Raw genomic sequence first — 12,395 nt, forward strand, 5'->3', positions numbered from 1 at the left:
TTAAAACGACAGTTGTACACTTGACAAATAGCGCAAGCGCAAACTTTCATAAACAGCAACGAAGATTAACGGCCTTCGCGCGAAATCGCTTTTCGAATTTACCACGATTTATCAGTGAATAACTGTAAGTAGTATTGTGTAGGGATAACGTCGAGTGTACACTATCAGAAAATCTGAAGAATCATGTACTCCTTTCATGCTTTTGGTCTGCAGGTGCAAATACATTTGTAGCTTTCTAACCTTCCACACCTGTCCTTTGCAGGAGCGGCGAAAATGGAGGACTTCCAGAAGATCGAGAAAATTGGCGAGGGCACGTACGGCGTTGTTTACAAGGGCCTAAACAAAAAGACAGGACAAATAGTTGCTATGAAGAAGATTCGATTAGAATCGGAAGATGAGGGCATTCCGTCGACAGCAATCAGGTGAGTGTGGATAGTGTTGAACGTGAATCCTTTTGGGCGGTTACGAGTCTTTTGGGGAATATTTTGTATTCAGATTTAGATGAACAAGTCGTCATTTTGACGAGTACTATCTTGGTAGTACCTTGTGGAAGGTTAATGCGAACCAAGGAATGACGTTGCTTGCTTAGGTTTGGTCTTAACGTGCTCTACAAAGACAATTAAGGACCAAATTCGCAGTAATGTACCATCATAGTAAGACGATGCGTGTTTTCCAACTATAATTATTCGGGGATTATCAATCGCCAAAGCCGCTCAAGTATAACTAACCTGCCTTCGACAAGGCTGGATTTAACTCGAGGTCAGGGTTCCCTTCCCACAGGGGCGGACATGTCGAATGGGGGTCTGTACTTCGTTCATGTGGTTCGCGATTGGTGGCTATTCAACAAATATCTTTCTACGATGGACGTTAAAATACGAATAGTGCTGTTTAGCCACATTTCGTCGTATCATTGCATGCCGATAGCGTTTTTGGGAGAATATTGAAATGCATTAATGCGGATAGGAGGGTGTATTAAATTGATATTTTTAAAATTCCGAAGAGAACACCTGGGAAAGATTGATGTTCAGGTAGCCGGTACCACCCGGAACCTCTTAGGATCGAAAGAAATCATGAGCGAGAATGATGTACCGGTGTTCGTGTAACGAAAAACTACTAAATTTTTAGCCAAGGCGGGAGTGAATCCTATAAAAATTTAGAAGGGATTTGCTCTAGCTAAAATGGGTTGCGATGATCAAACGACCATCTGGAGTGGTTGAAGACGACCACCCAAAAACATAAAAAAAACAAATCGGGAAACCGGAAGCTTGACGCTTCAGGTATGAAAGGTTTTGTGTTTCCCTATGTGAGGATCATAACATAGTTCTCCATTGGTTGACAGCATTAACTCGAGATATTTAAATCACTCAGTGCTGTCAGCTTCAGTAACCTGCCCAGAACTGAGCGAATTGGGCTAAGCTATCAGTCAATGGAGAAATGCGTAATGAAATTGCCTCACGCATTAACACAACCTGGATGAAGAGGCATTCCACAACTGGTGTTCTTTGTGATCGACGTATCGATCGGCTCAAATCTAAAAGTTAGCGCAAAGCCGTTCGTCCTGTCGCTCTCTATAGTTCCTAGTATTGGAAGACTAAAAGACAATAAACGGCCTCTTGCGGTAATGGAGACGAAGATGTTGCGTTGGACTAGTGGCGTAATACGTTTTGATCACATCCGAAATGAGGATATCCGCGATCGATATGAGGTTGCACCGATCGTGGAAAAAATGCGAGAGAGTCGTCTTCGATCTTATGGTCACGTAATTCACGCTCACGAGAATTCACTTATCAAGATTGGTCTGAACATCGAAGCCAATGGCAAGCGACTAAAAGGCCAGTCGAAACAACGGTGGCTTGATACGCTGAATGAGGATTTAAAAGCCTCGTGATTACATCCAGATGAGGCATTTCATAAAATAAAATGGCGAAACCGATCACGACGAACCGGCCCTGCTTGTGAACGGGAGAAAGGCTGAAGAAAAAGAAAAAGATGTGGGGGGGCGATGAGTGCATAACAGTTATGTGTCACATAGTTAAAAATTCCATTGCCTTCTATTTTTTAGAAAGCGGTTTAAATAAATCATTTGATGGAAAGCCCTGTATTGACAATAGTCAACCTCATACGCTTCACACTCCAAGTTTTAATATTATTTTTTCCCGAGTTATCACAATCTCGGCAGATGCCAAATTTTACCTAATACTAGCACTAAGAGCCAAGCATTTAGGCTCGAACGATCCTACTAACTTAAAAACTAAAGAGGCGCTGGTGGTAGTGGTCGGTGGTAGGTCAGTAGAAGAATCCGTCGAGTACTCCCAGCAACATCGAGCACGTATGCAGAATGGTGTACTTCTGCATGGTTTGAACCAGACTGTGCGAAAGTCCCAAGACATCAAGGGAAGCCGTGAGGGATTTAGGTACAATACCTGTCGCTGACAATATTATGGGAACTACAACCACCCGCTCGAGACGTACCAACAGTACGTCAAGCTTGTTGTGTGGAGTATGGCGATCAGTCAGAACTTGCCGGTCCCAATACATGCTGCAAGCAGAAATATCAAATACTGCTTGTGGCTCATATCGGTAAACTGGACAGGTTTTTATGGATAACCATACATACTGCATTATGCCTGGTGATGTACTGCATCGGTGCCATAACAGCACAGCCAGAAATGAGATGGTCCAACGTCTCTAACGCCGAACCCGACATTCTGCACTGGTTGTTCTCCACCCATTCTTTCATGATGAGCCTTTTTATAAGCTCGGGTGGCGACCACGCCGTCCTAAATGGCACACATAAAAGCTTCCCAGCACACAGCCATCTGTTCGACAAATGCAAATCGACAAATGGCTGGCAAAGACAATTGACGTGTTTACCGTGCATTGCCTTCGACTTCCATTCATCGATCCGCTCTTGGGCCGACTTCACCCCCTCAGAGGATTCAAGTTAAGTGGAGTCAGTCCACAGTCTACCTTACAGACAGCCGCATGCAAGGGACTCGCCTGCTCTTTGCTGTAAAAATAAGCGCGCAGAGAGTTGACTTGGCGATGATGTGCCGCCACGTCAACCACGCCCCTACCTCCGATGTCTCGAGGCAGGTTCATCCACCCCATGGCAGACTTTGGATGATGCATTCGGAATTTGGACATAGTTGTCCGTATCCGCCGCTGGACGTTTTCCAGATCGGCCTTCGTCCGCGGCAATATTCCGAATGCATAAGCCATTCAACGCGTTTATTTTATTCTTCTCCGAGAGATGCGATTTCAGCACCAGCTTTACACGTCGCAGGAATTCGGACAGCAGAGCATCCTTCAGATCACCAACTCGAGCATGGGTTCCTTGCAGAATTCCTAGGTACTTGTAGAAGTCTGTCTCAGTCATAGCTTCGATGTGGAGGTCGCCAATGCTATGTCCAGCATGCGGCTCGTGATGACCTTTGCGGATGGCTTGAATTCGACACTTGTCTAATCCAAACTCCATCCGAATATCACGGCTGAACATTCGGAACAGACTTCTAAGATGGTCGTCCGACCCAACATACAGCTTGATGTTATCTAAGTACATCAAGTGTGTCAGTTTGCACTTAGCACATAGGCCATACTTTATTGCAAAATCATGCCCTCTAACATCATTCAGTAGCCATGATAAGGGGTTCAATGCCATACAAAACCAAAGGGGACTCAATGGATCCCCCTGGAAGATACCCCTCCATATACGAATGGGCTCTGAGATATTAGCACTCTCAGATGTACGCACTGATAAGGTGATATGCCACCCTTTCATGACTGTCGCCAAAAGCTTTATTAGTTTCGGATCAATACGATACGGATGTAGGATATCGATTAGCCAGGTGTGCGGAACGCTATCAAAAGCCTTGGCATAATCGATATAGCAACTAAGGAGGTTTCCCTGACCTCTAGTTGCTTGTCCTACAACTACCGAGTGAATAATGAGTTGTTCTTTGCAACCCATTGACCCAACTCGGTAGCCCTTTTGCTCCTCGGAGGATAAGGTAGGTAATCCCCGCAGTGAGGAAGGGTGAAAATTCCTCCAGGCGACTCATGACCTCATTTATACTGCGTGCCAACCGACTGTGTACGCTGGTAAATTTCTTATACCAGAAATTCTGCACCCGATCCAGACCTGGGCGCCTCCAGTTCTTCGAGCTATTTATGGCTCGTCGAACTTGCTCTTCGCTTCCGTCACCGAAAACTGTACTGTCTGGACGCTCTGTTGGGTTTCATTGAGAGATCTGAAAAAGGTCCGCTGTTTCCTCGCGTATGTTGCATTCAGGATACGTCTGGAATAACTTTCGCCATACCGTTGTAACCGACTGCATATGACAGAAAGTTTCTGCTTTAGTGTGTCCAGAATTTCAACTACGGGTGTCTCACTGGGGATGGCTTAGTTCCGGTAAATCCTCTGCACTTTATTTCTCACCCGTCTGCTGGCATTGCCAGTGCTGATCTGAATTAGTCTAGCAATGTCCTGCCTTAGTGAGTCCCGCCGACGTTCCAGACGAATTTTCCATGGTGGATCTCTCTGGTCACTCAAACCAATAACACGAAAGCGAATCTTCTGACCGTGCAATTTGCTAGCCGCAATTGCACCACAATACACAAGTGATTGTGATCAGCACACAGTCGAGATGCAATCTCATCATTAATTTAAGATAGAATTCCCGGAGTTGCTGGAGATGCATAGAGCCTGGGACCTACATTGTTTCAAAATTTCGTTATTCTAGTGTGAACTTAAGGGGCGTTTTCCTGCCAATTACTAAAAATTATAATAATGTACTATTATTAACTTTATTTGAACAGGTATCGGTACGGAGGGTATTCCCCCCTTTTGCATGAATGGGGACCCCCCCTCCCCCCTTAAATTCAGTAAAATGATGTAACTCACTGTATGCGTGAGCGTTCACAGTTCCCACCTTTACACCAAATTAAATCGTGTGACGGAGAGACAGACAGACAGTAAACCAATTTTAATAAGGTTTTGTGTTTACACAAACTGAAATTAAAGGGAGTTTTTCAGTCAATTTCTAAAAGATGGTAATATACTATTAGTAAGTTTATGTGAGCAGATATCGGAATGGGACATATTTTGAGGCTTAAATTTCATCTAAGCTCACCACTCTGATTTTTTTTCGGATTTTAAACTGTACCCAAATTTATGTGATTCACTGTATGTGTGGGATTTCATAGTTCCACTATGTCCACCAAATTTCGTTAGGATCGCTTTAGCCTTAAAAAACAAGTTGGGAAGCTCGAAGTCCGACGCTTCAGATATAAAAGGCTTTGTGTTTCCCTATTTAATTTGATGGAAAGTACTAGTCGACGTCATACGCTTTACACTCGGAGTTTAATATTATTAGCAAATATGAAGAGGGACAGCAATTTCCAAAGGACCCCCTAAAGCTTGACTAGCTCAGTTCTCGCCAGGTCGCTGTCACTAACAGTAATAGTATCTGCTCCATTAGGGTCCATTGTCAAAAACTCTGTTTTGTTCAGATTATCTAAGCTGAGGTCTACAGATGAAGTCACGGATCAATTGTGTTTAAATATTCGCACCAAAACGCTTAAACCTGCACCTAGCTATTCAATGCTCGGTTTGATCTTTAAATTTATTTTTCATGGGCAACAAATTCTTTAAGGAAAAAACCATTTAGAAAGGCGATATTGGCATCGATCTGCAACACAAAGGCTAGCCGAATTAACCTGCAGGAAGCTAAAGCCTTTTCCTATCTACTTGCATCAAGGCTGGCAAAGTTACAGGACTGCCCTTACATATTTGTGGTGGAAGACCCATGGGTTCGCTTTAACAAAGTTGGTGATATTAGGTCAGTGAAAGGGACTAGAATCTTCTTCGAGACGGAGAGCCTGCATCCCATGTCAAAATTGTTAAGAGGCCTAGTTGCGGTCAATTTACTATACCAGTTTAGTTGTCATAGTTCTTTGTATCCTCCGCGACGCAAAGAATAAGGGATCTGTATGCAAAATGAAGTTGCCTCGAACTCTTAAAAGGCTACGATGCGAACGCTCAGCATATTTGTTAGAGGAGTAGGAAATGCAATCCTAGAGGATAAAAGCTGTTTGATTTTATCACTTCAGCTGCTTTGATGATCGCGAATAAAGGGTGCGCCCCTATGCTCGTGTGACCAAGAAGAAGTGAAGCAATTGACTAACAATTTGTACTCCAAACTTGTTAGAGTTGATTAGAGACTGAGGGGTGCTACGAAGTCTGACTGTCTGACCACCGTTACTTAGAATTTAGCCCGACTATTGCAAGTGAACAGAATGTAATACAAAGAAGGAATTCTAGGAAAATGGGCCGGATTGGTTTGACTACTGGCTACAAAGTGCAGTTCCCTAGGCCACTAATGACTCTTTTGGAGATGAAAGATCAATAGGAAACTCTGAATCACACACTTTTAGAGTGCTTTGAAGGTGATTGTCCTATTACCGGAGGCCAAAGCGGTAAAACCGTGCCCTGGTGGAACCAATACCACGGAAGTGACTCAGGAAATCAACCAGATGACTTCTAAATTGTACTTGTCAAAGCAATAAGAATAAGGACTGGTTAAAATTCCGGAATTAATAGCATGAATATAAGAAACTGATAAAACTTTCGCAGCGCAAAGTAAAAGAGAGAGACTTAAAGCCTGTGCAGAGCCCTTAAAGGGGATAAGTCGGCCAAGAAAACCGGATAGAACTTTTACGAACTCCAGAGTTGAGTCTGTAAACACTCTCACCATTCTGGAGCAGCTGACAGAAGTGGGAAAGTGTTGCAAGGGAAATTAGGATACTGCGAAAGTGGTGGTTATCAATGAAAAAGTGGGAGCAGCTATGCTTTAAACTAGCCGCGCTGCAAAGAACAGTCTACCTGGGTATTATCGGTGCCATAAACACGACATCCGGAGCAGCTCATAGATTAATTCGATTAGATCTATAGGGAAACAATGGACGTGGAGGCACAAAGCTTTGGAAGAACTATTGACAAAACTGAATCCAGTTTCTGCTTCTATGATTCCCATCGATCTGTTTGGTAGAAGATGTGAAGTTATGTTGAAACGTTGAGAAAACTGGGACGAACCAGAAATGCGTGGTAGAATATATTGAGGTCTTCTACATCGATGGCTTGAAAACAGAACGGGGTTCTGGTTCAGGAGTGTACCTTTCAAATGAAAACCAGAAGTGGGTTTTTTAGGCTGTAATGCGGGTCAGTCCTTTGATCACTTCAAAAATCGTTCAGGAATGTAGAAACCGATTGCATTCAGTACGGTGGAATTGCTTTGGGTACCTGGTCATTGTCGGGTAGGCAGAGGGTAATTAGTATTGTGGGCATTCTGGTTGACAATAATTCACTAGCTGGAATAGGGATTCTGCAATATGATACAATCCTGTAACAAGGAAGCTGGAACCGCGAACATTTTCTATATGAGTACCCCTCTCTAGGGCCGCATCAGACAGATGTTTGGTGCTTATGTTCTCCAGCTGCGGCGGCTAGAATCACATCCACTAACGGAAGTCCTGCGATAAATAAACCAATCCGGGATATTCCGTTAGATAGAGAATCGAATACAAAGGGCCATTAGGGGTCAGAGTGCTCAAAGGCTTTACTTTTGGTGGTAAGGTACGAGCTCTCTTGTTTTTTTTTCATGAGTGAGTCTAACTCGTCTTTAACTAGCTTCTCCCGCTCAATATTATCCGAACAAGTTTGAATTTCCCTGTAGGATTTATTCCATTAGCTATTAATTGTGAACATGCACGAAAATTTTCCTCTTGATTATATATATCATTTCGGAAAGGTTGATCAGGGTCGTCAGCCTTTCGAAGGTCTCGTTAGGGATGTTAAGAGAAGACTGCTTATCATCAATGATAAGCAGCTGAGGAGGAGGAAGAAGCACTTCACCACAACTCTAAATTGTACAATATCCGTTAAAGAAGTGCCACTTCGTGTGCATGATACGGCAGGCCACCGTAACATGCGAATACGGATTGCTTCTTCATATCACTACCATGAACGTATCCAAACGGAAGAAACGGTCTGGAGTATCGGGAGTATATCTGGAATGCTCTGCATAGGAGGGGCATTCCAGAGAAAATAATACCTATTATCGGAGCGGCATGTGTCGGCGTAAAATGTCACAAACTACACCGAGATAAAACCTTAGAGGAATTTGAAGTCTAAGGCGGAGTCGGCCAGAGTTGCATTTCGTCACAGATACTTTTTCCCCGTTACCGATGATGTCCTTTGTGCTACCTTCACTGGAGTACATGGGGTTCAATGAACCATGTAATCTTTACTTAAACACCTCGACTGCGCTGATGACATCTGTTTACTCTCTCACCGGGTCAGAGTCCTTGATCAAATGGCTCTGGATCTTAAATGACTGCATATCAGTCTGCCGGGTCATCACATTAATTGGTAAAACATCAAAGGCGTTGATCAATTTGTATATCTAGGAAGCGTTTCTGCCAACGAACTCGTTCGTTCTTTTGTCTAAAATCTGGAAATGCAGCTGTCTCAGCACTAATATCAACTGACTGTTGATAGGTCACAGATTGAAACTTGCTTTAGAGCAAAGTGAAGGGAGAGTGTATGCTTCTTAAATAATTTTGGGAGGAGCTGAAGCACATTGCCAAGAATAGAGTTTATCACAACCATGTATTTTAGCGCCGTAGCTACTTTTTGATATTGAATGTTTTGTTATCAAAAACACAAATACCTACATAATTAAGAGTCGTCCCTTCTGTATTCTGATCATTTAGTCAGTAAAAATAGCTATCGAAATCTGTATCACCGACTTCTGACAATGTAAATACACTTTCTCCCCAATTTCGCAGGAGGTTTATACTCTTTGATTGCTCTGCCCTTATTAACTACGGAATAATTCAATTGTTGATACTACTGAAATACTGGCACCCTCCTCGCCGCCATAATCAATAATAGCGTTGTACCCTTTCTGAATATCTAGCTCATGTAACTTCATATAAGTTTTTAAATGTCTATAATGTTCTAATGAAGCTTTCGAAGGATAGTAACAATCATTTTTCAGTTTCTGCTGTCATAGAGCAGTACAAAGACAACATTGGTGCAAAAAATGATAGGTGCTATGCTGTTTTCCAGGCGACAATAGTTTGCATCTTATTGTATTTTATCCTCTACTACCACGTCAGTCATATTAAAAGCATACAGGGTGCTATTTGAATTGACCGGGTGATCCAACTTCTGCTGTCGTTCACACCTTATTTCGAATTTCTTTCTTTATAATAATGTTTTGAGGAACAGTCAAATTGGAATCTCCAAGTCTTGAAGTGCACATCACTTCACTTCTACACGTGATGGTACACTAGGAGTCAGACAATAGAGCATTGCACTCGTTCCGGATTATTGCCCAGATTTGACTCAAGTGCTACTCATTCACAAAAGAATCGACTAATGTCCGACATTCGGTCTACGGTACAAATCCTTCTATCGCCAACGGGGTTTGAGACACGTGCCTACATTGTTTGTAGTTACATATCTACACATCCAAATTATCATCTTCCCCAAACTGCTTGCAAATCAACTTTAATCAGCACTTGAAACGGCAGTTTCCCCGACTTCCGTCGTCTTCTGAGCCATTGGAGTTTCAACGCAAGTCTTAATACTATTAGGTGTACAAATAAGTTTCCGCGGTTTTTTATAAAAAATTAGGAATTTATTGTGAAGGAACAGTACATTACGTTTTATTTAAAGTATTTTCCATCATTTGCCACTACTTTTCCCCATCTTTCTGGCAACATTCGGATACCCCGTCGAAAAAACTCTTCATCTTTTGACGCTATCCACAAATCTACCCAATTTTTGGTGTCTTCATATGATGTGAAGCGCTGCTCAGACAGACCATGTGCCATCGACCGGAACAGGTGATAATCGGAAGGGGCTAAGTCTGGTGAATACGGCGGGTGGGGTAAAACTTCCCAGTTGAGTGTTTCCAAGTATGTTTTTACCGGCGCCGCAACATGTGGACGAGCATTATCGTGTAAAAGAATAATTTTGTCGTGTCTGGAGTAGTAATGGGCGCGTTTTTCCTTAAGTGCCCGACTCAATCTCATCAATTGTGTTCGGTAGAGAGCTCCAGTAATGGTTTCGCTTGGTTTCAGCAATTCATAATACACGACACCAAGCTGATCCCACCAAATACACAGCATAAGTTTTTTTCCATGAATATTCGGCTTAGCTGTCGATGTTGATGGTTCGCCGGGCTTAACCCATGACTTTCTCTTCTTTGGATTATCGTAGTGAATCCATTTTTCGTCACCAGTGACTATACGATGCAAAAAACTCTTTTTTTTATTCCTGGCAAGCAGCATTTCACTCATGCATAATCGGCGTTCAACGTCTCTCGGCTTTAGTTCATATGGAACCCAATTTCCTTGTTTTTGAATCATTCCTAACGATTTTAAACGATGTGAAATTGCTTGTTGAGTCACTTGTAATGTAAGTGCAAGTTCTTTTTGCGTTTGGGACGAATCTTCCTCCAATAGTACTTCTAATTCCATGTCTTCGTACACTTTCGGCCTTCCACTGCGTTCTTTGTCCTTCACGTAAAACTCACCGTTCTTAAACTTTTGAAACCATTCCTGACAACTTCTCTCACTTAAAGCAGCTTCACCATATGCTTCTAGAAGCAATCGATGCGCCTCAGCTGCAGATTTTTTCAAATTAAAGAAGTAAATCAAAAGTTCCCGCAAATGATGCTTATTCGGCACAAAATTTGACATTTTTGCACGAAAAAAATTACGTGATGCTGATACGGAATCACTAGTACTTTAAGGTTATGGTGTTGCCGGATGACGAAACTTGGGATATTACGTTTTACATCTGACAATTTCTCCATAACCTTCTGGTGGGGCAATCTTTTGACAAACCGCGAAAACTTATTTGTACACCTAATATTATCAGTTTTTATATAATATTCAAATTGCAGAGAAATTTCATTACTGAGAGAGCTACGCCATCCGAATATCGTTTGCCTCGAGGACGTTCTTATGGAAGAAAATAGACTTTATTTGATTTTCGAATTTTTATCAATGGATCTCAAAAAGTACATGGATTCCCTGCCATCGGAGAAAGTCATGGATCCTGAATTAGTTCGTAGTTATTTATATCAAATCACCAATGCTATTTTATTTTGCCACCGACGCCGTGTTTTACATCGTGATTTGAAACCACAGAATTTACTTATCAATAAGGAAGGTGTTATAAAGGTAGCAGATTTCGGTCTAGGACGTTCATTCGGTATTCCAGTTCGCATGTATACACATGAAATCGTGACACTTTGGTATCGAGCTCCAGAGGTTCTTTTGGGTACACAACGGTATTCATGTCCTGTCGATATTTGGTCAATTGGATGTATATTTGCTGAAATGGCAACAAGGAAACCACTGTTCCAAGGTGATTCAGAAATCGATCAACTCTTCAGGATGTTCAGGTGCGTATAAAATATTATTATGTACTTTATTTTAGATGTGTAAAGGTGACGTTTACGACAACAATTTATTATTACGATAATCCTTTGTTTGCACGGCACCTTGTTTTAATAACACCTTCTAAAGCCTCTACTTCACTCTGGTATTACATTGGCTAATATTTTAAATAAAATAACGTCTTCCTACAGAATATTAAGAACACCTACAGAAGAAATTTGGCCCGGTGTCACATCGTTACAAGACTATAAAGCAACCTTCCCTTGTTGGACACAAAACCAGCTGCACAATCAAGTTGAGAATTTGAATGAAGCCGGTTTAGATCTGCTACAAAAGATGCTTACTTACGACCCCGTTCACCGCATCTCAGCGAAACAGGCGCTGGAACACCCGTATTTTGACGGTTTTGATAATAAGCTTATACCGACGGAGTAGGGGTAATTTCTTCTGTTTCTTTCGTCTGCGTCGTACAATGTAAAGGAATACATATAAATGTTTCAAGTTGTTTAGTCAAACCAATTTTTAATCATAAGATATTAATTAATGATTTTTTATATGCGATAAATTCGAATAAGTTTCCTTTGCCCCGATTTTTGCAATAAATATTTTAATTTTTTCACGGCCATCGAAAAAAAAACTGTTTTATTTCAATCATGCAAAGAATTTTTCTGCGTCGTATTGCCTTTTCAAAATTGTATGTTTTTTCTCATGCGCCTGCGGTTTACTTGAAAATTAACCGCAACGAAAGTCTGCGTCAGGACTTGCTTACGAAATGGCACCAAGACGTTGAGTGTTGTCTGTCCATTGTCTACTTTCCGAAAATATATCACATTTGGGAGAAACGATGCTAAATTCATTGTGATGGAATAGCCCATATCCATATGTATGGTAAATTAATTCACAAAATGTATGTATAGGTA

General features: G+C 41.8%; 1 protein-coding gene across 2 annotated transcripts; it reads left to right on the plus strand.

Annotated features, from left to right (window-relative positions):
• Positions 1–6: 6 nt before the first annotated feature.
• Positions 7–12,112, plus strand: LOC119646620 (cyclin-dependent kinase 1). Of its 2 annotated transcripts, none has more exons than XM_038047128.1 (4): positions 7–124; positions 263–422; positions 10,977–11,480; positions 11,667–12,112. In XM_038047128.1, the coding sequence occupies exons 2-4, from the start codon at positions 274–276 to the stop codon at positions 11,908–11,910; spliced, it is 897 nt and encodes a 298-aa protein (XP_037903056.1). In that variant the 5' UTR covers positions 7–124; positions 263–273; the 3' UTR covers positions 11,911–12,112. The 2 variants fall into 2 exon arrangements, with proteins under 2 accessions (XP_037903056.1, XP_037903055.1); XM_038047127.1 differs by having other exon boundaries at positions 74–205.
• The last annotated feature ends 283 nt before the right edge of the window (positions 12,113–12,395 follow it).

Source organism: Hermetia illucens, chromosome 1, assembly GCF_905115235.1.
Source record: "Hermetia illucens chromosome 1, iHerIll2.2.curated.20191125, whole genome shotgun sequence".
NCBI lineage: Eukaryota > Metazoa > Arthropoda > Insecta > Diptera > Stratiomyidae > Hermetia > Hermetia illucens.

What these genes read in the sequence shown, in the direction of transcription:
- LOC119646620 (XM_038047127.1), top strand. Translation starts at nt 184, where the DNA reads ATGTACTCCTTTCATGCTTTTG. An exon ending in GTACTCCTTTCATGCTTTTG is followed by an intron (nt 206 to 262) that starts GTCTGCAGGTGC and finishes TGTCCTTTGCAG; the next exon opens with GAGCGGCGAAAATGGAGGAC. An exon ending in ATTCCGTCGACAGCAATCAG is followed by an intron (nt 423 to 10,976) that starts GTGAGTGTGGAT and finishes TTCAAATTGCAG; the next exon opens with AGAAATTTCATTACTGAGAG.